Raw genomic sequence first — 25539 nt, 5'->3', positions numbered from 1 at the left:
TTCTTCAAACATCCACTGGAGGAGACCAGGCCCCCCTGTGGTAGCAGGACTTCTTCCTCCTCTACTCTTTTAGGCACTTGAAGTACCTCGGTGCCCCTACTTGTGGTTTAGATGTCCAGGTGAATGGTATCTATGCCTTTATTGCTTCTGAGCCTCTACTCAAATTTCTCCTAGCGCTTGCACACTAGGTTCTATGCTTCTAGAAGCCGGTTTTTTTTTACAACTGGGTTGGGATAAGTACCCTTTGAGCATAGGGAGATGCTAAGCCCTGAGATTTAATGGGCCAGTTGACCTCTCAATAGGAAGATGGTGACTTAGGGCAACTGGGGGAGGGGACTTGTTCAGATTAAGCCAAAGTGGCTAATGTAGCCATGTCCTCATCTGACCCATCTTGGCTAAGCACTTGGTCTGTCACATTTCCCACTTTGGTAGCCTTTTGAGTGTTGTCTCGAGTCAGCCGGCTAGTGTCATGAGGCTGAGACGTGGTGGATTTATATCTCTTAGAATGTTTCTTGAGCTCCTTGCCCAGGGCCTTGCTTGCATTCTGGTTATGACCTTTTAACGATACCAAGGCCACTTGCCCTTCCTTTACACTCAACAACCATATGCCGTACTCTTGGGAGGAGAGGTCAGTGTTGCACGCCTCCTTAGTGGGCAGTCCTTGAATAGGTGCTCCACTCTGCAACCCACACATAAGGGAGCCAGGGCATTGGGAGATGGCACCACTAGTGTAAGGTATTGATATGGACAGTGTTTCAAGAATTGAAGCCCTTGGCACTTAAAGCATGAGCCCAGAGGATTGGCTACCCCCTTGGGCATTCACTAGCCTTATATGGACCCTGGCACGTAAAGCACTATATTGGAGGATGTCGTGCCAAAGCATTCATGTCTCTAGCCCTTTGGGAGATTAGGGTTGTCTGGTCCATAGGGACTTGTTGGTCATCATGTAGAATATAGTGACTTATCGATCCAGGATGACCTAACCCCTCCTCATAGGGAGAATAATCCAAAAGCCTATAGTCTTGCTCACTAGGTAATTCCACCACAATTACTTGATGTTATGCAAAGTGGAGGCAGCTGGGGACCTAGGACTGTGGTGGGGATAAGGGTACAATAGGGTCCTGTACTAGCCTACATCACTGGCTATGGCACCTTGCATTGCTAATTGTGTTTAGTTACGGGGTTTGGGGCTGTAGTTAGAACGAGAGGTGGTTGGGGCTAGTAAGAGTTCTAGACAGCCATGAAAGGGAATTTGCATTAAGATGTGTCATGGTTACCCCATCTCGCACAATGGGCATAGTAGAGCGATGGTGGCCTTGCCCATGTGTGTGGACACTCATTAGACAAGTGATTTCCGTTGTAGACCCTACACTAAACATTCTCTTCTAGGAAATAGGTGGGGCTTGCTCGGCACCTCTCTTGATGGACCCGCCCTCCATTGTTGTTAAGAAGGTTCAAAGCCAATTCACCTATATTGAGGCCCTTATGGCCCTTGTCCTCTTCCTTGTCCGACTTTGTCATAGAGGTCTTGGACACATGGGAACCTTTGATGGACCTACTGGTTTGTATTTTTGGGCTTTGTCCACAATCATATTATCGCTAATGCAGATGGCCACCTTGTTGCACAGTTCAAAGGATTAGGGACAGAAGATTGTGCAAATTGGAGTTTGCCAACCCTATAAGGAAGCGTGGGTCTTGTACACATGGGAACCTCTGATGGAGCTACTCGTTTGTATTTTTGGGCTTTGTCCATCATATTATCGCTAATGCAGATGGCCACCTTGTTGCAGAGTTCAAAGGAGGTAGGGATAGAAGATTGTGCAAATTAGAGTCTGCCAACCCTATAAGGAAACACAGCAATAACTAATCATCACTCATCATTTCATGAGGCTTGCATTGGTAGTTAAGATGCCTGATTTTAGTGATGTAGTCTCAGAGAGACTCATTCTTCTTCTTCTTCTTAATCCCACAAAACTAATTTGGGCCGCTGGGTGCAAACCTCGGGGGGGTCACTATGTATAAACCCTCTATACCACGTGCGTTCAAGGCATATTTCAAAAATCCCTTATCTGTAAATTTTTCATTAATAAGATGTACCCCTTTTCTATACAAATCTGTAAATTTTTTCCAAAACTATTTTAAATAGTCCCTTATGTATATATATTTCTGTAAATTTTAGAAATTAAAAATATCCTTCTGTTGAACTCATGTGATAGGGTTACATATGCTGAGTGACCCCCCCAAGGTGCAAACCGTACGATGAAGACCTTACAAAGTATATCTACTAGTTGATATTTTCTTCAAGGTGGTTCAAATATGTATAGCATTGGCCCACCTTGCCATCCAAGCTAAGGTTAGAGGCATTAACCATCGTTAGGTCTCTAGGAGCACCAAAGATCTCACAAAAATGGTCTTCGAGAGCACCAAACGCCTCACAAATTCATTTGAATCGCTCCACATGGGAGACCAGGTCTCTTTCACTTGGAAACTTAATCATTGAATTTGAAATTGCTATTGGTTTGTTCCTCGAAGGGTTGAGATCACTTGCTAGCAAGATCGGGGGTGGAGCATCCCCCCTTCCTAGTGCTTCCACTAGGATCCTCATTGCCTCGTCAGACAACACCATTGGGGTTGCTAGAGGAGGTTGCATTGTTGGTGGTCTTGGAAGATACATCGGTACGTCCTGTAGGTTGGGACCTAACACAGGATTCCATTAGTTGGCTAGCACTGTGGGTGGAGCCGCAAGGCTTGCCCCTTTGTACATAGGTGTGGACACTGAGGGATAGGGAGGTTTGAGTGGGGTGGCCTAACTGGCATCTACGTGGTGACCCCTTGTACGGGCCTATAAAGTGGTTCTTGAAAATGCATGCTACCCATATTTTGTGTTCGAGTACCTGTTGAAAGGGTGGTGGGTACTTGGAAGGTCAGGGGCCTATATGGGGTACCCTCCGTCGATATTCGTGTTAGTAATATGGAGACCTTAAGGTTAGCCCTAAGTTGGCGGTCCAGCTGGCCAACCACCCCACCTAATCTGTTAGAACATTGATTAATCTTTACCTAGCTTAGAGCTAGCATTATTAAGAACATCTTTGAGTTAATATCATGGTTAGATGTGGTTAGCCTTACTACAATCATCCGCGAGTTAGCAATAAGATGGTTTGGGCGGGTTAAACAGAACCCGAGCCTTCCTAGCTATTCTCATCATAGACTACATCCGTGTTAGAGACATTATAGACTCTCTAGGTTAGCGTCTATCACAAATCACTCCATGTTAGTGCATTATGATCGCCCCAACTTAGCTTGTATTGCAGTTGCTCAAGTTCGCAGTCAGACGGTTTTGCCCATGTTAGCTTATCACAAATACATTTGCATTAGGTTATCAAGAATACCTCCATGCTAGCCTATCACCTCCATGTCAACAACAAATAGGAACTAGAGGAAACATGCCAACCAAACTAGTAAGGGCTTCGCCTGTTGGGCTGTAGTCACATCTACATGCACTTAAGGTCCATAAGAATTCTTCTTGATCATCCAAAACCAGAAGATAGTGCCTCTAATAAAACTCTAGCCACTTTTCTGCCTAGCTATACATATGCAAGAATTAAGAACTCTGGCTGGAGTTTATACTCAATGATAGGGCCTAAGAATAGTGACATTTCCAGCTCCAAGGATTCTTTAAGTCTAGACGAGGCCATGGCTAAACAATCAAAATAACCACCAGTGGTAAGAGCCTCAAATGTTCCACAATCCAATTCAGCTTAGGCCCACTCTCTTGCTCCCTTCATGGCCTTCCATTTAAGAGGTACACTCTCCAGCATGTTTGAAAAGGGGATGCACCAAGTCTATGACCAGATGGACAATCCCTTCACTAACCAAGGAGGGGAAGGGGAAGAGCCTGCTATAAGGCAACCCACATCTACAACACCTACTAAGGAAGATGCCATCTTCATAGGGTTGGGACCCCCATTCCCGATGGGAAATCTAGAGGACTATCCACTCTATGATGATGATTAGTGGATTAGGGGATGATTCAACTCTCAAATACCTTATGTCCCTCAAAATTCAGGTCATGGAAACATGCAGAGATCCGTATTATGGCTAATGTTGAAATGGTGTCCATGATAGTTTCTACATCTGTTGCCGACAAAGTTTCTGATTGTTTGACGGATTTTAGCATTTTGTTTGGTTTTGTTGTCATGGGGGTATGCTACACAACCTTTTCCACCTATACATTGCAAAAAACATGGAAGAAAAACACCAAATGAGCACAAAATGAAAGATTTCTCAAAGGTGCAATTGCCAACACTTCTTCCCCACCATTTTGGATTCTTTTCATGAGTTTTGACACCACACACCCCTTAGCAATCTTTCAAACTATCTTTTTACCAATTCAAATCACTAAAAAACATTAAAAACATGCTTCAAACCACTGAAACAAGCTTCCACTAGAAAATGGTAGCTTTCTCTTTTCTTGCTCAAACTCGCACTTCTCCCCTCTTTCTCCTAAAACTCCACTATCAATGCTCCTAGTTAAGCTTAAACTAATGAGCAATGGAAATTGAGGAGAGAAAGCAAGTACAATGCAAGAGCATACCTTGAACTCATGAACCACATTGCCAAGTCATCCTGGTGATGATTACACGTGTCATGGGGATCTTGAAGAAATGCCAATGAAACCTCTACTCCAAGCTACTCCTTGTGAGTTCAATGCATGCACGAGCCGACTGCAAAGTGTGACCCAAGAGGCTCCTAGATTGTTGCAATGTGTTTCCAGGAGGAAGAAGGGGAAGGGGAGAAGGAGGAAGACAGGAGGAAGGGAGAGAAGGGGAGAGGGAGGAAGATGAAGGGGGATGGAGTGGCAAACACAAAGGCTCTACAAAGGAAATAAGAGAACACCCAAAACACTATTGAAAGAGAAAGGAAGCTTGTATTCCAAACTTGTGCATACAACAATGAAGACCAAAAGTCAAAGTTTGGCCTTTTATACATTCCACCTTTTGAAGGGAGGGCCAACCGTTCTCTCAAAATTCTCTCTCTTTCTCTCATGTCACAAGTGCTCTTGGGCCCATACGGTGCCAAGGCATAATACAACTATCCTCCCTTCTCTCTTGCTACTTGCAATTCCTGGCACTTGGTTGCTGACTTCACACTCCTCTGAACTTCCAAAATGGTACTTGTGTTATCCATAATATGAGACCTTTGGATAGTCGTGCAATTAGGTGATGTTTCTTTCGGATCTCCAAATGGACCTTGTGTTATCCACCTTGGTAGTGGGGTTGGCTGCCTTGTTGAAAGCTTATCTGTCCTAAGCACATGATTCGCCTGGTGTCCGAGTCGTGTGGAAGCAGATCAAAGTGAATAGACTTAGCAAAGGGTTTGCTTGGTACTGACTAGAGAGAATCTTTTTGGACTAAGCAAAGGATCCACGTCTAGTTCTCACATCGAGTGGAAGCAGACTACAGAGAATCTCTTTGCCTTGGCTTTGCTAAGCCCCTTGCTCGGTGGTGGCCATGCCCTCCTACCATGATAAATTATCCATGTCATCATGTCGCACTTCGCAGATGATCCAATTCTGAGTGCAGTGTACCATCCCAATAATCATGAGCCATCTTAATAAGGCAAAAACCTGCCTTTCCACCGTTAACAATTCTAAAGAAAGAGTACATGCAATAGAGCAAGGAAAGGATCTTAGAGCAAGGAGTTTGTAGAAGAATAGGTGTAGTGGACTAAGGATCTTACACTAGGTCTTTTGCAGTAGAGCAAGTACAACAGAGCAAGGAACAGGTAGAAAAGCACCAAGTGTAGTTGAGCATAGCAAGGAGGTTGCAAAAGTGGGAGGGGGCTTGGGTAGGGTCAAGAGTGGGTAAAGGGTAGGTTGGGCATCCCCTTGTGTAAGTGGAGTAGCCAATCGGCACTCTCCTCATGAATGCCTATGTGCCATCTCAACATGGCATTGGACCACAAAAAGGAGCAATTCCATTGGTCCACCTCCAATCCCTTCCTGATTTCTAAAGATGGGAAACAGTAATTTGGGGCCTTTTTGTGACCCCAAATCTCCCCTAATAAGAGTTCTTCACATGCCATGATATTTATGTGTTGAAAATGGTGTCCTTTGGTTGAGATGGTGCCTTTGACATCATGGTTGGAAAAGAGAGACGTCTTACCACACTGTTGAAGAAGTTTTGACTTCTATTCATTGTCTTAAATAGCAGAGAGAGGGAAGGATAGATGTTGACACGCCTTGGCGCCATACGGGCCCGAGAGCTTTTGTAATAAGAGAGGGAGAGCGGTTCATGAGAAAAGGTTAGCCCTCCCTTCAAAAGGTGGATATGTATATAAGACCAAAAGTTTGACCTTGGTCTTCATTCTATATTGTGAACTTTTGGGAATACAAGCCTACTTTCTCTCTCTTGTTTAAGCTTCATTTCCTTGCTTCCTTCTTGTCACCTTGTGGTGGTTATCACTCACCATCTCTCACCTTCCCCCTTGTCATACTCCCACTCCCTCCTCTTCACTACTCTCCCTTGACTTTCCCCTCCCCTTTCACTCTCGTGAAACCACATGCACATCGAATGCATTGAAGCAAAGTGAATTTCCTTGAAAGATAATTTTAGTTCTAAATAAGATTGGCATTAGTAAAGAAGAGCTCAACATGCATAGTTAAGCTCCCTAAGTTGGAGGAAGAATTCATGTGAGATGCTTGAGCCACTAAGATAGAAAATCTTTCTCTTCATGAGAGAGTATGTCAGCTTGAGCTTATATACAACTTGCATGTTTTTTAGACCTATTGGATCATATTTGTCACTTGAGTTATGTATTTTAGAATGAGTGTGGATCTAACAAGTGTTCCAAGCTTAGTAAATTGCAACCATTTGTACAACATAGCAAGAGTTTATGATAGATCCTCTTATAGATGTGAATGCTTGGCAAGATAGCAACTATTTTTTAATATGGCTTTAAACTTGGCAGCTTTAAGAACAACTTTGAAACGATTTTTTTTTTTGTGAAACTAATATAAGGTGTGTTTTAGGATTTGATTTATTGCTTGTTATAGACTTACAAGAAGAATATTGCTCTCTCTCTCTCTCTCTCTCTCTCTCTCTCTCACTCTCTCTCTCTCATGTCTTGACAGAGAGCTTTGCAGACAATACAATTTTGAGCAACATGAAAATATTATGCCCTTTCTCTTTTTCATCAAAATAGCATTTGAAGTCATGTTTAATGCTTTGGTGAAATTTTACAGATGTGCAAAGACATCAAATGGTAAACTATGTGAAAGCTCATAGATGAGAGGTCCTTTAGAAGGGAATTTCACATCTCTAAAGTGCAAGCATCCTAAGATTGGAAGAACTATTCCTTGAGAGATATGTAGATGCGTATACGTTGTAATGATGTGTTTTGTAAAAAGTATTCTATGCTCTTCCCTATGCTGTTGCAATGTCGAATTGAAAAACCTAATCAAAACTCACATAGAAATAAGCTTGAGACAAAGAGCTTAAAGGCACTAATGCATCTTTGAATTGAGGGTCCACGTGTGGAAGACTATGACCTTTTGAATGCAATTAAGGTATGGAAGAAGTGGTATCTTGAGGCATAATTGAAGTAAGTACTTTGATTTAGAGCTAAACATCAGTAGCTCTTAACAAATGATGCTTTAGATATTTACTTGTATATAATAGCAAGTCAAATTATTTTTATGAACTTTAGAGATGGAATTTTTGTTTGGCCACTAGATGGCTCTATGTTCAGTCTAGCATTTGAATTTAAGTGTTCAAATGGTATCTTTTGCAATTCAAGTTTTTTAAATTTCAATCTTTTAGAAAAAAAATTGGACTTTGTAAGTCATGTGGATAAATTATATAAAAGGTTTCTGGATCTATACTTATATTATTGATGTTGTACTCTCTCTAGAACTCGATACTCTTTCTCTACATGTGTCATCTTCACATGATCAGTTTTATAAAAACAAATAAGTGGTGCGATCAATTGTTTTTTAGCACAAAAACAAGTGGTGCGATTGAAGCAAAGGTTCTAGGGAGAGCTAGGAATTACCTCCCTCACTAGCATCCATGGCTTCCCTCCATTGCAACCTTGCATCTCTCTTAGCCTCCCTTGAATTCATCCTTTGGATTTCATCTTCCCCGATTGGATCTTTCCCATGGAATGCAATAGAGATGGTTGAAGAGACAGAGAAGCTAGAGTAGTAGTAGTAGCAGGAGCAATTTCTGCGACCCGCCGGTCTGAGATCCCTCCCTGACCCCACATCAGTAGTCTTAAGGTTGCCTAAGGTGAATGCCTTCTCTCCTTCTTTGCTACTTCCTTGAATCTGCATCAGACTGGACGACTGCCAACCGCTCCTCTTCCCTAGATTTGCTAGAAATTTGCCTCTATCTGGAGGTTTTAGGAACACTTGAATCTTGATGCACAACTAGAGTAAGAGCTTTTGCACGCTGTGTTGTAGCAATGCACATGTCCCGTACTAGTTTGTTGTAGTAAAGTGCGGGTTGCCTTTAGGTTACTGCAAAAAATAACTTGAGCAAAACGTGTAGCTTGATGCTTGGTTCACACTAGCCTGCAACCAAACCTCATGCGAATGATATTGATGGACTATCACCATGCCTGCACGTTTGCATGTCTGATAGTGAAAGGCAAACCATCAAGGTCGGCGCTAGCAATCATAATCGACGAAACCGTGTCAAATGGATCTATCAGCGCTTCATTACTGCGAGAATGATAGGTTGTCGCTATTAGTGATTGCGCCTTGACCTTGATGGGAAGGTTCGACCTGGTGGGCTCCTAACTATTGTCGTTCGCTACGCCTCGACAGAAGCTAGGGATGAGAATGCTCAAATTGCCATTGCTTTGATGAGCCCTCCTTCCATCGGACATGCCTTAGCTTTTTGCCACTTCTATGGGCTTGTTTCCACACACTGATCAGGTGTGATGGCGATGCAAGCACCCACAAGGGAAGGTGGCCAAGGTGTGGCGAAATGGACACTGGCCTCCAATTTCCATGGTAGCCTGGTGTGTATTCAGGAGCAGAGTTTGCATGCTATGTGGAAGCAGACTAATGGGAGGCTCGAGGCCTCCCATTGGTAGGAGCACCCCGAGTGGGGAAATGGATGTAGTAAATTTTGTTGGATTTGTTCAGCCATCAGTGCACGGAAGGCCACTGCCAAGTGAACCAAATGAGGACCTAGGGGGGTATCACATGAAGGCAGATACCTGTGCATACTATCTCCATCGTCCAATTAGGCCTTCCATTGGTTGAAGCACCTGATGTAGTTTGTTGGATTTGTTTCGCCACACCATCAGTGCACGGAAGGCTACCGTCACGGGAACCCAATGAGAACCTAGGGGGGTTATAACATGAGGGCGGACGCCCGTGCACACTATCTCCTTCGTCCAATCACATACGGGCGGACAACAATCCGGAAAAAACAATTGGCATCGTAGACACGCTTGACCTTGAGCAAAAAAATGATACACGTGTCATGTCTACTGATATATATGCACATGAGTGGCGTTGACTAGGATAAATTCTTGTTGTCTCAGATCCTGCAAGGTGCCTGGCCGCCATAGCTAGGGTTTTGAGCTTCAGGGATTTCAATGAAGGTGCTTGCTTCTGGTAGCCATAGCCAGGGATTCTTGAACGCTGCGGCGGAGCCATGGGTGAACAATCGATCGATCCGACTTCGGACCGCTGGAGAGTGTCTCCGAGATTATCTCGACGGGAAGATGGAGGCACGCGAAAGCCAGAGCAGCTGAAGGATCAATCGACGGAAGAAGCTCCTCATCAAGGTCTGCGTGCAAGAGTTCGCTGCCTAAGGTATGCAAGCAATCAAGCTATTGGGAGAAAGCTTAGGGATTGCCAGCGGATTGAAGGAATCGAAAAGATTGCCTGATTTGCCGGGCTCGTCAATTCTAGCTAGGGACGAAACGATTCTTGGAAGCTCTCGGTAGCGATAGCCAGAATTTTCCTGGTGCAACTATATCAAGAATCAACGAGCTCTTGCCATCATAGCTGGGAATTCTTGCAATCTTGCCATGGAATTTAAGATTGCAAACTTGCCATGGAAATGAAGAGCGTAGAGGAATCGAAGATCTCTTATCCAGCATTTTCTTGTTGCAACTATAGCCGGAATTGACGAGCTGCTGCAACCGTAGAGGAATCGAAGATCTCTCAGCCAGAATTTTCCTGTTGCAACCATATCGAGAACCGAAGAGCTTTTGCCACCATAGCTGGGAATTCTTCCGATCTTGCCATGGATGAAGACGATCCACTACCCTCGACTCGCTTGCAGGATGTCCCTGCAGATTTGCTGGCGAAAATCTTTGCTTGCCTCCCCGCGCACTGCATATTGCAGCTACGTTGCGTCTGCAAGCTCTGGAATTCCATCATCTCCTCGAGCTCCACCTTCCCCTCCCTCTGGTCCAAGCACTCCCATCGCTTTCCTCCTTGGATCATCATGTATAGCTCCCGTGACTCCATTGCTGCCTTCAACCCTTCTTCCTCCCTCTGGCTCACCATCCCTATCCCTTCCCTTCCTGGCTTCTCCCATCGCAAGCGCATCCTTGCCTCCTCCTCTGGCCTCATCTGCTTCTGCATCTCCTGTGACTCATGCCGACTTCTTTTCGTCTGTAATCCCATTACTCGCGACTGCAAGACCCTGCCTGAGGTCCCTCTGCAGGGGGAGGACTTTTTCACCACTATGGTTGTGGATGATAACGGCTCCTCTTACAAGATCTACGTCGCTGAAGCCATAGATGAAAATGCTCATCTTGAAGGAGGGCCTCAGGCTGCATTTTACAGTTCTCTGGATGAAACGTGGCATCCGATGGACGTGTGGGATCTGCCCCTTATCCAAGGATGTCGAGGGCACCACAACATTTTGCACACAGGAACGATTTTCTCCGTGTCTAAGGCAAGGCCACCCCATCAGCTGATGACTTACAACACGCTCAAGCAGGAGACAACGCACCTGGAGCTTCCATTTGAACGTTCCATGTCCTTGTTTCCGCCTCTCTCCGTGAGCAAAGGTCGGGTTTTTTTGGCTGGAGGGGAGTGGGAATACTTCCCTTTCAGCAGTTTCAATCTCTGGGAGCTCGATCCTTATACCAAGAAGTTCATCCAGATGGATAGCACGCCATGTGCAGCTCTGAATGACAGTTATATTTCTCCGCTGCCTGTGAAGACCTTGCAGCGGCTTGGTAATGGTGATTTCCTCTTTTTTCATGCGCGTGTATTGCTTTGTCCCTTAATCCACGATCTCGTGGAGAAATCTTGGATATGCATGCCTCGTTATTATGGCCCTTGCAAAGCAGTAGAGCCTTCCATAATGTATGAGCCCAGTTTCTCAGCAAGGGTATAATGTTGAGCGTCAAGCAGCTGGCCAAATGTGTTTATGAGAATCAGTCACGTTTCTTGATCTCTTTCGCAGGAGAAGGAACCAGCAGAAAGGTAAGCTTGTGGATATTGCAGGCACTACAGATGAGTCAGGTTAACGGTGGAAGGATGGGTGATCTCGTCCTTGTGTTATGCAGGCAGTATTAAACTGACGGGAGCGGATCTCCAATTTGCCCGACAGATTGTGTTATCTATTCTTTTCCCTGGTATGCATTCTGTGCATCCATCAATGTGGCGGTTGCCTCTCTTATCTATCCTTCTTTGCGTGACTGTCTACAAATATCTCCTGTTAAGCACAGCAGCATGCGCTACCCGATCTGAAAATGTGAACGTTGTGCAAGGATGTTTATTCATGCTCGGCAGTGGAGTGTTCTCTATTGTGCCAATAGAGAGAATCAGAAATGATTGGCTAATGGCTTGGTTGGATGGTGTTTGCCTGAAAAGGGTAAAACATTGATGGCTGTGCATTTTAGTGCATGATGGCATCATCATGGAATGTCCTAAGAATGATGCTTCAATCATGTGATGGGTAAAATGCCATGACTTTGGTATGGAAGAGGAGAATGTTCACTTGGGCAAGTATGGTTGCTTTGCTTGCTAAGTATGTCTTCCTTTTGTTTTTCATAAAACCTCTTTTTTCTTCTTTCATTTTCTCTTTTATATTCTTTGTAGATTTTTTATCTTTAGAACAACAAAAAATCTAAATTTGTATGATTGGACTTATTCTAGTCTTACAAAGGTATGTAAGTATGGTTGTGAGAACTACACCAGGGGCAGGATCCTTGACTTAAACTGTCCCTCTGATTTATGCAACTAGTGTTGAAACCTTTGTGGTAAAGAGTTGATGCCCAGCTGAGAAGGCTTCATTTATGTAAATGGAAGTAAAGACAACGATAGCTATCATTCAATCAAGACATCCTGTCAAGTCAGTAAGTACAAATGGCCATGCCCCATAGCATTTATCTGGTATGTTTTCTTTTGGACATTACTTAAATTTTGTAGAGCTTTGGGGAATATTTTTTTCTCATGCATACTTCTTGATTTATCTGCTTCCTGAGTTCCTTCTTTGTTTGAGTCTGCTCTTTAATTCTTTCTAAGGAAAAACGTTTTATGTGCAGCTCTGATATATGTTAGCTAGGCATAATGACGTTTCTCTGTGACTGTCAAATTACCAAAGCTGTGCAAGGCCCTCTTCTCTGCACATAGCTTTGAAGCTGAAACAGACGAAATTTAATCGTCTTTGCTCGTCTCAACCTAAAGAGATATCACTTATCACCTGCTCTTTTGGGAACTTACATGGGATGTGCTTTTGCAGCCGGACTTTGTTTCGATCTCTTTGCTTGGGAGAGTCTAAAGCGAAACACTACTGTAACCTGTTCACAAGCTGTTGTATAGAGAGAACCTGGAATTCCATTCGATTTTGCCTTCTCCTTAAGTGCTGTGGTGTGAACAAGATCCCACAAGGATTGTTGGCAGCCATGCAGGTTGCCACGTGTTGATACGGGGGGTTCCATTCCCCCGCCTCCTAGCCACGCAAGGCCCCCCTTTCCCCCCAAAATATCCCGGGAGGGATGAGAGAGAGGGTTAATGAGCCAATATATGTCCTAGGCCCACCTTTGTATATGGGAATTTTCCCTATTAAATCCACGTGCCAGCAGCCCGCAGCTCACTGTGATAAACCAACCAAACTATGCTCCACACGCCAACAAGGGGTGAAGGCCACCACCTCCAACACCCCCGTGCGGACAAACCCCTAGGCATACACGTGGAGCATCACCAAACCTAGTCACGGTCAAATAACAAGGCCGGACCAATCAACAAAGGCGCACCTCTTAGTTCTTGCCAACTAAAATTACTCGTGAAGTTGTAGCACAACTATGTGTAGGGGATGTAAATGGGGGCAATGCTGCTTGTCGTAGCCATACACATGGCGCTTTTTTTCTCAAGCTTACTATATGTTGCTGTCTTGGAGCTGTTCTTAGAACCCACTTGCCTTGGAGCCTCTTGATACTTCTCATTGAGAGGTCCCTTTGGGAGCTTGACCCTTGCTCATGAGATCAAAATTTTGAGCGAGTTCGTTAGTGTTGTCTTATGTTGCTGGCTTGAAGCTATGGTTGAATCTCAGACCTAAGACCGTTCAAAAACTTATTGAGCGTGTCCTAATTGAAAATCTCCAATTGAATGGCCACGTGCATGAAATGATTGACCAATGTTCTTTGCTTGGGGAGCCAAGGCCAATTTTATTTCTCCAGAGCTGGCTGGAAAGTTGGGAATATGGGCAGAAGAGATGGGTCCTTTGTGTGATGCGGATATGGCTTACCAAGAAATTAAAGCTCTAATACCAAGGTAATAGGCAAGGGGCCCGAAATACTCTCATTAACTCTGGCAGTCCTAACTACTGTGCAGAAGCGTGGAATGCTGATGAGAGAGAGAGAGAGAGAGAGAGAGAGATTAGATTAACGTCTTCAAAAGGCCTCGCGGGCCTATGAGACAAAGTAGGTAACTCATGCAAGCCACTGTGGGCTGAAGCAAAGGGCTCACGAAGGCCCTTGCTGAGTGCTAAAGTGCTAATCTAGTACAAAATAGCAAAGTAAAGTAACATCAAAATAGTGTGAGGGCTATCAAGTGCTCAGAGCTAGTGCTTCAAGTGCATGTATAGGCTCCATGTGTCTTGGCTCCTTGGTGGCTCTTTGATGGGACGCAAAGAGCTCACGTGTCTGCATCCATCGGGCTGTCTCCTGTGGTGGCAAAAGACGTGGTCTCCTTGATCTCTGTCCCTGATGTGCTCCTTTTCTTCATCATGTTGCTATTCCAGATAGCCTGAAGGTTCCTTCCTTAGAGCATGCTGGTTTTCAGCCATTTCCTAGGGCAGCTCCAGCCCTTCATCATCTTCATCATCATCAAGCTACACGGAGGACTGCGTTTCGCTCCCTCTGCTGCTATCATTTTCTACTGTTTCTCTATATGGAATCATCTTTCTGATTCACCTCAGCCATGGTCTTTGAGACACAACGGCTTGAGGTTCTTGTACCCAGTTTTTCATATTACCGACAGGCACTATGTTTTCTGAGTTTCTTTCTTCAGTTGCGTCTGAGTATTGTCTATTTTTGATCGCTCCACTGCAAACCCTATCGTTTCTCTATAATGCCCTTGCATCCTCTATCTAGCTCCTTTTCCTCAATCTCATCCGGAGCTCGCTTGGATGTATAAAAGTAAGGGACACGTGTCTATGCTCGGTAGAGATGAGTGTCCCGTGGCATCGTCTCCAGTTGCTCCCTGGTCTGCTGCACTAGTGTATCTCTATGTCACCGCATCTCAATTAGGTAGAGCCCCAATGCAAACCTGGTTGGGTAAGTGGATCAGTCGTGTGAGTGGCCCAAAGCCATGCCACTCTTGAAAGAGGCAGTGATATTGTCCGCGAATTTCCTAATAGACTGGATAGATACGTAGAAAATGTTCCTTTGTCTCGATCTCCCCATTGTGCATAGTTTGTAGATCCGCTGCTCTCTAGGTATGTGTGCAGCTCTCCTTGCATCAACCTCAGCTGGTAGAACAAGACCTGTATTTGTCCGATGGCAATCCTTAGTACATGTGAGACTCTCGAGTCTCTTGTCCTCCAGATACCGGGGTTTGATGATGAGACCATGCTCTGATACCCTCAAAAGTCATGGTAGAATGGGATCTTGGTTGGGAGCTCCTAGTACACCCCCCAAGTCCAAGACGTATGGAGCTGGAGGAGGTCCAGCTGTATGATATGGTTGATCTCATCATGTGGGATCAGCTCGGGCAGTGTGTCCATGTTGTATTGAAAGGGGGGGAGCCTGTCCATCTGAATGCCGTGGCTATTAAAGCATGTGGACACACGTGCATACCATGTTGGAGAGAGAGAGAGAGAGAGAGAGAGAGAGAGAGAGAGAGAGAGAGAATTGTGGACATCATGGTTATGGTACTTATGTTGGGGCTTGGCAATTACCAATAATACCTGTCTGTACAACTATTGGGGTTTCTAATGCCTGAGTCCCTGCTGGAGGGCTAGGCTGAAGCTACGAGACTGTCCATGGACGAGGTTATTTGGTAGAGTCTGTGGGAGACCTGCTCTTGTGAGAGGAGATTTGTTGAGAGCCTATGGGGTTTGCTGTTGAAGGAACTGTTGTTACTATGGAGTTGTGTGGACTCCTGGATCTGTCGTGGGTGTGGCTGGCACTACTACACTGACGGACTATTACTGGAGGTGGAGGTAGAGATGGAGCCACCATTGGAGCTGGTCTTGGAATGAGGCAAAATGGCCTTTGAGAGGGGGTGATGTCAATCGACTGGGACTGCTACAGGCTGACCCAAAGCTGTGAAAGCCGACTGTCACAGACTAGTCATCGACAAGGGTAATGTTGATAAAAACTTTTCATATTATCAATCAGTTAGCCGTCTCCCTTAATCAATTAATGGAGGATGACAATGCGGCTGTATTGGAATTTGTTGAGAAGTGTCCCGAACAATCATAAATCTTTATGTATACTCCAATCTCCCCTTTCGAACGGTGCCACTCTCTTTGAACAATCTGGGTTCTAAATGCTTTTTGATTCTTGAAAGTTCTTCTTTCAATATAATGTAACACTATTTTTGTGATCTAGAAGGTTTGTTGGATGAGATGCAAGGAATCATCTTCTTGGACCAGTTAATGATACTACAGTTAGACCCAAAAAAGGTACGGTGTAGACTTACACTAATCCTTATTTCCCTCCGGTGTTGGAGGCAGAACTTGTGGTTTATGATAACAAAGTATGGGAATTGCATGATATGAACTTAATGGCCTCTTTTGTACCGGACACTTGGATATGTCTTGTTAATATTCCAAAGAATGTAAAGGTTGAAGCAAAGAGACATGGGCAAAATTTCAATGTGAGTATGTTCATAATTATTTCTTTGCGAATTTCTTTCCAATGTTAGTGTTTGCAACAGATAGATGCCCCTTGCGAACAAGCGCGTTTTGGAGGTGTAAAAGTCGGATTTTTGAGACGAAAAAGAAAACACCTAAATATTTGAATGATCTCTTTGATGTGGGCCATCCATACTTAAAATGCAGATGCATGGAAGAGAGAATGAGTTGCAGAACACAACTGCTATGGTATGATCACACCATTTAATACCTCTTCAATAATTAACCAGCTTTCTTTTCTAACAAGCCAATAAAAGCAGCTTTTAAGTCTTTCCTTTTGTTTATGAATCAAATGACATGATCCAATTTTGCAAGGCCTCACTTTACGTCTCATTACATGAGCGCTTACCATCGTCAAGAATGTAGAGAAGAATCCACATTCTCCTGTACTATCATAACCTTCATTAGAGTTATAGCTTGTTGGGAGCTTTGGTCCAACAAATAGAGGACAATTTGTGGGATGCCCCGGTTTGACAAGAATGAGGTACTTACCATTCCCCTAGGGGAGAGAGTGGTAATAGCCTCAGGTACGACCCTCGAAAATCTTGAGAGGTGAAAAATTCATGTATTTTATCAGCATGAGAAACAACCACCTTCCAGTTCGAAAATTGTTTTGTGATGACATAAAATGATTGATATGTGAGGCGAACCAAAGGTTATTAGCTATTTTATCACATGTTGAGGCCTGTTGATATTGCAATAATTCTTTCCATCTTAACTGGTGTGTTGCCCTATCAGCTAGATGGTCTAAGCTTCCCCTCCTCCTAGTTATTTGTTTGCGAGAGACTAAAATGAAATCATTAGTTCTAAAAAGCAGTTGTAGCTTGAATGAAGAGAATGTGGACTACTTTTTGATTAGCCTTTTCCTTTAGTGCTAGCCTTTGTCACGATTGAGTTTGTCCTTCACCTCTGGAGTGTTGATAGAAACTCAGAACGAAAATCTTTGTATAAATGAATCCTCAAGTATGTGTGGGTGTGTGGATTTGTATATGTCAGAGCAGGTGTTTATACTATGGTCTACACCTACTGTTGGGTGCGGATGACGTCAATGGGGATGTCACAGTAACTAGTCCTTGCTATTCGTGATGGAGTTTATGGTTTCAACCTTGTGAATGACTATCATGAGATTGAAACTGCACTATGTGTTTTTAGAGGATGAGTTTGGGCATGTTCTTGGATTCATCTAGATATATATATTTTATCGTAGTCAACTTTAATTTGCAAGATAAATATCTCAAAGTACTTTATCCATATTTTATTTGATAATCCTTGGTTGATTAAGAAATTGGTCTTTAGAACAACAAAAATTCTAAATTTGTATGATTGGACTTATTCTAGTCTTACAAAGGTATATGATTAAGAAATTGGTAATGGATTTCCTTAATCTTTATGGTCTATATGATATGGTTAATCTTGTGGAAAAAATGTCTTTTGGTTGGACCTTCTCTAAATCTTAGTCATCAATACTTTGTAAACAAAAAGTGACAAAGGAATGTATGCAACTGTAATTCGGAGAAATTTTTGAGTTTCATTGATAAAGATTGGAGACGTGTTATTACATATCATCAAGTCCCATGACGTCCGACAGGAAGTGAGAAAATGGCTAGGCTTTATCACTAGGAACGGGGTCAACACGAATGAAACTTGAACTTCTCTTTTAAGCACGTGACAACAAATCACCTTGGTGACCCCCATGTATGGTGAGCTGTTGACTTCGATAGACACATATTGTAAGACTTTCTTGCAGCATCTAGTTCAAAAGAAACAATTAAATTGGAGGAAGATCACCCCATTATGGAATCGCATAATGTTCAAGGATAAATTTTTAACTTAATTGCATCTTTGTTAATCACTTCAATCGATAAATCATCCACGACCCTTTTGATCTCGGACTTGACAAAAGAGAGATTAATGAGCAAAGGCTTTCAGTTGGTCTTTGACCAAGATATCTCGCCCCACTGGTCAGATAGATTTTATATTTCACTATTGACTCCCCATATTTAATGGCTATGGCTACCTATAAAGCCCACAAGAATGCTTTCAGATGGGTCACTAACGCCCACACTTGCGACTTTTAGGAGTTAGCCTCGTCGATGACTCGTCCATACAAGCCTGCAGCCCAACAGCTAGATCATATAGTTTCAAAGCATCCATAATCATGCATAAATCAGACTGAGTGTCACGTGGAAAGAAGAAAGAATCATCTGCATATGATTGAGCAACAAAATGCTTGCCATTCGGTAGTTGTAGCCCATGCAAACTAGCATCATTTGTAAGTTAATCCATATAAAGTAGTAGTGGATGTGTGGCAATAACATAAAGCATTGCACTTAGAGGGCATCCTTGCCTCCATGAGCGTGAGAGGTCATCACCTATCATGCAGCGAGCCCTATTGTTTTGATAGAGGCAGAAGACCGCATTGCACATTTTTGAACCAAAATCCATTTGGTGCATTACCTAAGCAATATAATACCATTCTATTGTGTCATCAAAGGCTTTTGCAATATCTACCTGCATGATGAGAACATCTTGCTTTGTGTATTTGGCATATTCAACACTTATATGTGCATTGGCAATGTTATCATGAATCTGTCTGCATCGCGTAAAACCATATTGCCCTGGATACAAACCTGCATGAATCACACCTTTCAATTGATTAACCAACATTTTTGTTATGAGCTTGTATATCACATGCATTAATGTAATAGGTCTCCAATCACTGAGAGTTTCACATATCTATTTTTTCGAGACCAACTTCACGATCCCCTCCTTCCATGAGGATGGGAGTTGTATCTGCCAACAATGATTAACCATTTGTAGATTCCAATAGGCATGAAAGAATTCCATTGTAAGCCCATCCCATCCTAGAGACTTCCATCTAGCCAACGAATTCAAGGCATCATCTAACTCACTCTGAAGAATGGGCGTATCCAGAATGGATGCATCTTAAGGTTGTATGATAGGCATTACTGTATCTAGAAAAATGTTTTTGGCTACAATTCGAGGCAAAGTAAGAGGTGCTTGTCCTCCAAAGAAAAGGCTGGCATACTCTAGACATTCATTTTCAAGCTGAAATGTGTCCATCGTCTAGGTTCCATTTAAGCGTTTCACCTTGGCAATGGATTGTTTTTGCCTTGAGGTGTGTAAGGTTTTGAAGAAACCCTTTGATAAGCATCCCTTATCTTCAAATGCTTTTTGCCTTGCAAAAATTTGTAGTTTTTGAAGCTTACACTGATCATTCTTTTGGATGCAATTTCTAGCTGCTTGCAAGTCTTACATCTCGTCATTTTGTAATGGTCGGGACTGAATTAGATTTGTGTAGCCCTACAGTTTATGTTTTGCAATTGCAACATTGTATCTTTGTTCCACTAAGTATTTTTGTCCATACTGCTTTATGTCATACTGCATCCTCATGGCAAATGAATGCCAAGCCACATCTAGATCTTCCTTGTCTTGCATAAGCAATGGTGGCTGAATTGCTTGTTTCACCATTTCTTTAAATGGCCCCCTTGCTCTGTGCTGCCTTGCTGTGTGGCCCATTCGTTGGAGTCCATCGTGGACTGTCATCTTCAGAGATAGTGCGATGTGCTTACTTTGTTTGTACACTTGCTTCATATGACTAGTGCCGTGGTCGGATCTCACTTTGATTTGCGCAACCTGCCACTTCAAGCTTCTCCCGTATTGTCGACAACGCTGCCCATCACATCAACTATGAAAAAGGTGCCCGACACATAGCTTCATGGAAGGGATTCAAAGGTTACATCTGGTTTAAAGATTCATGCTCACACCCCCCTCATATCACTCCTCTAATTTTCCCCTTTCTTACATGCTTCCCCCCCCCCCCTTTTTTTCCCCTCATGATTTAAGTCTTTCCTTACTAATTATTTCCCCCCCCCCCCAAAAAAAAACTTTTTTTCATTACTTTTTATAAACGTCCTTAAATTGATTATTCCCTTTCTTTTTTATTTTAAGTTTACTCCTTCCCCCCCTTCCCCCTCTCTATATAGAGTCTCCCCTCCCCCCTTTTTTTTCCTTCATTTCCCCTCTAATTTGCCATGATCCTAACGTAATCCTTCACCTTTCCACCTTCCTCTATTCTTCATCTTTTAAACTATCTCTTTCTGATTTTTTTAATATTATGTTTTTCCATCCTTTCCCTTAAACTCTTTCCACCTTCCCCCCCCACCTTAGTTGGAGGCATTCTCACTATCCATATTTAACTGTATCCGTGTATCTCTTTCTACATTTCCTCTCCCTCTCTAACCGTCATGCTCCTCTACAAAAATACACTCACTTAGTCTATAGATACAAAACTCTCTATGTACGTCAAAAAACCCCCCTCTTCCCCCAAAATTTTGCCCCTTACTAATTCCCCCAAGAAAATATGTCCCTCCCTCCACTTTCTCGATATTTTAAACCAAGTTTTTAATGTACATTTCCACTCTTAAAAAACCCATTGTTTACACTTCAAATGATTTTTACATGGTGCTGGTTAAGTTTATGGCTACGTTTCTTATTTATTGTGACCTCGATAACAAGGGAGGAGGGTTTATGACACCTATCTTCCCAATTTAAGTTTACTTGGTTCTTATCATGTTTTCTTGTTGGATGGTGGCAGGTATGCAGATTCTTCTCTTTAGTAATATTCTTGTCATGACTGCACCGGCGTTAGAATTTTTTACACTTAATATGAATAACCATGTAATAAATGATTTTTTATCCACCCTTATCTGAGCTTTGTGTGCGTGTTGTTATAAGGTTTTTTATTTTAAACACACACACACATGAATACTTCTCTAACTATGAATTATTATTTTACGTACCCCCGTGAAATTTTCCCTTTACACTTTCTTTTTAACCACCCCACATACCAAGCCGGTAATTGTCCCATACCTCCTCTAATCCCTTCTTAAGCCATGCACTCATTCGCTCCTTACTCCACTTGTGACTTACACTTCAATTGTGGCTAATTTTTTTTTAAATTATCTAAGAATTCATATGGTTTTCTATATTCCTAGGTAAAGCAATAACAAGCCGAGGAAAACATGCATTACATGTCTACCCAACCATAACTATGATGTTCTAACACCTAGTTTGTTTGGATGGTGGCAGGTAAGTGGACCTTGACCTTGAAACCTAGATTTCCTGAGGATTCGACATTTTTTTTCAATATTATGTTTGTCAAACTTAATATTATTAAAAATTCTTAATTTTGATCGAAATTTTTGCAAACTCTAGTTGCATTTTCAACTTAGATGTCTAAAACATTTTTTGCTTATATGTTTTCCTTTTTTAACTTTTTATCCTATTAATGGAACTAATCGTATGGCTCAATTATTGATGGGACTTTTTAATCTAAACACACACACACACACACACACGAATACTTCTCTAACTATGAATTATTATTTTGTGTGAGTTTTGTGTACTATTATGAATAAATTTGACCAAGGTAAAAGGCATAAATATATGTATGCGCTTGTATGTGTGGTAATAGTATAATAAAATATGGTGTGCATAGGGCCCAGGGTTAAGGTGGCATGGCATGACCATGTGCCACCCTTCCACGTAAGAGGGCCCATAAGGTGTGTTGTACATAATCCATGGTAGTTATATTATAAAATGGTAAGGTGGCATGGTTCCTCCATGTGCCACCCCTCCACCTAGGCGGTCCCATGCCTGCATTTAGTGAGACATGGACCAAGGACCATGCTAGAAGTAATATAAAATAGGTGGAGATGGATATTATATTGGATTATTCCCTCCATGTAGGATAGGCCCATGTGGAGGGGGTGTAGATAGTCAAAGTATGCAAGTTAAATAATGGGGAAAGTAGGATGAGGTGGCAAGACTCGTTGTGCCAACCCTTCACTTGTCCTCTTAGATGTTTGAACGTATTATAAAATTGGGGAGAGACCAAGTGAGTATCTTAGACTTGGGATATGGGGTTTGATTTATGTGGAAAAATGAGGCAAAGGGTTGTCACACACAATTGAGAGGGGGTACCCACCTAGCCCACATGGGAGACTTTTCCACACACACTATGCATGTGGGAGGATGCATTTATTGGGATAGACCCTCTCTCTTGGCTATAAAAGGAGAGGGCTATTCCTTGATGTAAGAGGCTCATTCTTGTAAAGCCACCTAGCTAGTACTTTGATTTCCCCCCCCATCCTTCCTTTCAAATAAAGCATGACTCTCTTCCCTTGATGTCTCCATCTCTACATTCCACCTCCCATCATGTACGTGCTCCTCTTCCCCCTCTTCCTTCCCCCTTATGCCATAGTCCCCCTCTTCATTCCCACCCCTCTTAATCCCTTTTCCCCACCTATGTTAATGCTTCTCCCCTCATATTCCCTTTTTCTCCATGGCCCTTGAGCGTCGCCATGTCTAGCGTCTAGCCTCATGCCTTCATTTCTCTTCTAGTTAATAGAATTGGTGTGGCTATTGGGATCGAAATCTCCACGGCTAGTGGTGTAAAATTCATTACTCCTATGGCTGGGTGTAGTTCTGCAGCACCTTCCGTGTGCAGTTCTCTACTTCTGCACCTCCTATCTATGTGTGTTCTGCTCGTGGTTCTCTGTCTCTATGGCTGCAAAACTTCTCGATTTCTGCGCCTTCAGCGTGTGGTTCCTACGCATCTTCTGGGTTTCTGCACGTCTTTTGTGCAACACCATGTGTTTTCTGGTCAACTACACCTGCAAAACTGCTCTTGCACATCTGCAATAGACCTTGCGTCCCCCCCCCCCCCCTGCCCCCTCTATCTTCTCCTTCTCCTTCTTCTCCTTCTCCTCTCCTCTTCTTTTTTTTGATCAAGGAGTGGGAATTAAACCCAAGACCTCCCCATTCACAAGAGGAAGACTTATCAATGGGCCAGCAAATAGGAAGTGATGAAAGTGTAATGATATTGCTTATATGGTGAAATCTCATGAACTATAACTCTCTAACCGTAGGGAGTTTCCTTTTGTTGTAAAAAGCAAAAGTACTTCATTTCATGTGCTCTATTCATATCTCATACTAGATTGCAAATTTTGAACTTTTTCAAGTTCACTCCTTGGATGCACGCCACATGAGGAGGGTAGATATTTATGTCACTTCTCGATAAGTTCAAGGATTTGGTGCTTGGTCCTCTGCTCATTACAGCTACCAATAAGCAAGATCTCTTGCTTGATATTCATGTTGATCTTCAACAACTGATTGTACAATGCATTGCTCAAGGAGACGGCAGGTGGGATGATACACCGTGGATGATTCAAGGTGAAGACCTAGCGATACACTGGGAGGACTTTGATTTCAATTCTACTCATTGTGCGGTGATCGAGCTACTTGCTGCATCGGAGGTAATTAAAAGGGTGACATTCTTCGAAGGGTGGGATGTTCCCCAAGCTTGGGGGGAGATTTGGCGCATTTGCTTATTAATTCCTATGGATAAGCTCGTCTTGAACGATTTCTTCTTGATATCACTACAAAAGTTTCTAGGACTCTGGTAATGTTTCGACCAAGGAATCCCTTTGTACCTAATCAACCCTTTGTGCCTCATTTTGAGCTTTAAATTGTAATTTTTTTTTGTCTAAAGATAAACTATCAACAAAGGATTGCAAGTTTATTTGGTGCTGAATGTCTAGCTCAAGTATTGAATTCTCCACACCATATCCTTCTACCTATCTTGGACTATTGAGAAACTAAGGATGTCTGGATTCTAGTCTTGGTGTGATGACATCTTGGCTCCTCCAATTTGACGGTGCATACAAACCTTCGATCGAGGCTACTGGTGTGGGTGTGATGCTCACTTCACCAGGGGGTGAGGTGTATTGTTATAGCAAGTCTGAACTAGCAAGTACTTGCAACCAAGCTGAGTACTCGGTACTCATTTTTGGGCTACAAAAGACACAAGAACATTGCATCAAGCAGCTTGAGGTGCAAGGAGATTCTCGACTCGTGTGTGAATAAGTTAGCGGAAGGCGGAAGGTGCAGAGCGAAGGCTTGGTTCCATGACATCAATAAGCATTGGAACTTTGCCAACAATTTGAAGAGGTAAAAATTCAACATATCCCTCAAGCTCAAAATTTAGTTGCTGATTTCTTGGCATGAGAAGTTTGTACTTCAATCACACATGAAGCGAGCGGAAGCACTGCCCCAACAAAGCCACAAGCCATGAATGAGGGTGATCATTTGTAAGGAATGTAAAGGTTATGGTCATCATGAAACTAAGTGTAGGGCATATTTGATACGAGTTTACCGACTTCAGAAGATCATCAGGAAGGTCCTTAAGGACATTGCTCAAAAAAAGGATGCCAAACTACACACCCCTTGAAGAAATAGCATGGCAACTACAAGAACTGGAAGAAGTTGAAGGTGATGTGCAAGCTCTCTAACTGTTGACATTTGTCATGGCATTCTTGTTTGCCTTGATGAACAACCTCATGCAGCGCCATGTCTCTAACCCTTGCTTGTAAAGATGGACGCAATATCATAAGGGTTGGTCCTTTTAAGATTGTTTATGAGCTATTCTATGCTGAAGATTCTTCCCGTGTAGTATTTCACAATAAACTAGTCACACCTACCCTACCTACGTGTGCTTTCTGAATGTATCTTCACCTGATTTTCAATTCAAGCTACCTCTTTCCATTGTTTGCCAATAGATAAGCCTCATTTCTTCTCTCTTTTTTCCATTTTCCAAGCATGACTGACATTCCCATGTTTTATGGATGGGTTGAAGAAAATCCAAATGAGTATCTTATGGCCTTCAAGCGTCGTTGTGTTTCTCTCAGCTTTCTTACTGAAGATAGATGCTTGTTGGTTCTTCCCACATTTCTAGAGGGTTTGGCTCAAGTGTGGTATGAGAAGTAGGCTAAAGATGTTCGCCAAAGCTGGCCAAGGTTGACAGCAACTATGATCGAGTATTTCAACAAAGAAGAGGAGCCGGAGAATGTGTACCTGCAGGTGGCAAACCTGAAGCAGTCAAAAGGTGAGATGGCAAGTCGATATGTGGATTGAGCGGCCATGCTCCTGGACTGTTTAATTGCCATGTAGGAGGACAATGCCAGATTTCGACCTGGAATGACTCAGCATGTGCTGGGCTATCTTGCAGCATGAGCAAGTGATGAATTCCGCCTCAAGCTTAAATGGAAGAATCCAGAAACCGTAGTTCTAGCACATGAGATTGCTCAAAAGTTTGATAAAGTTCAATCTGACCCCT

The 25539-nt window shown here is 42.9% G+C and overlaps 1 protein-coding gene and 1 long non-coding RNA gene across 3 annotated transcripts; both read left to right on the top strand.

Moving 5' to 3' along the window:
- Positions 1-9556: 9556 nt before the first annotated feature.
- LOC147889379 (uncharacterized) lies at positions 9557-16472 on the top strand. Its single transcript, XR_015542918.1, has 2 exons — positions 9557-9829; positions 16364-16472. It is a non-coding gene; the product is annotated as an uncharacterized LOC147889379 (long non-coding RNA).
- LOC147889378 (F-box/kelch-repeat protein At5g43190-like) lies at positions 9973-16502 on the top strand. Of its 2 annotated transcripts, XM_087391704.1 has the most exons (3): positions 9973-11986; positions 12225-12377; positions 16368-16502. In XM_087391704.1, the coding sequence occupies exon 1, from the start codon at positions 10266-10268 to the stop codon at positions 11370-11372; it is 1107 nt and encodes a 368-aa protein (XP_087247830.1). In that variant the 5' UTR covers positions 9973-10265; the 3' UTR covers positions 11373-11986; positions 12225-12377; positions 16368-16502. The 2 variants fall into 2 exon arrangements, with proteins under 2 accessions (XP_087247830.1, XP_087247829.1); XM_087391703.1 differs by having other exon boundaries at positions 9973-12377.
- Positions 16503-25539: the final 9037 nt, after the last annotated feature.

This window comes from Dipteris shenzhenensis, chromosome 20 (genome assembly GCF_047967505.1).
Source record: "Dipteris shenzhenensis isolate YYH24624 ecotype China chromosome 20, Dip_SZ_1.0, whole genome shotgun sequence".
Classification (NCBI taxonomy): Eukaryota; Viridiplantae; Streptophyta; class Polypodiopsida; order Gleicheniales; family Dipteridaceae; genus Dipteris; species Dipteris shenzhenensis.
This window is presented reverse-complemented; position numbering and strand designations above follow the sequence as displayed.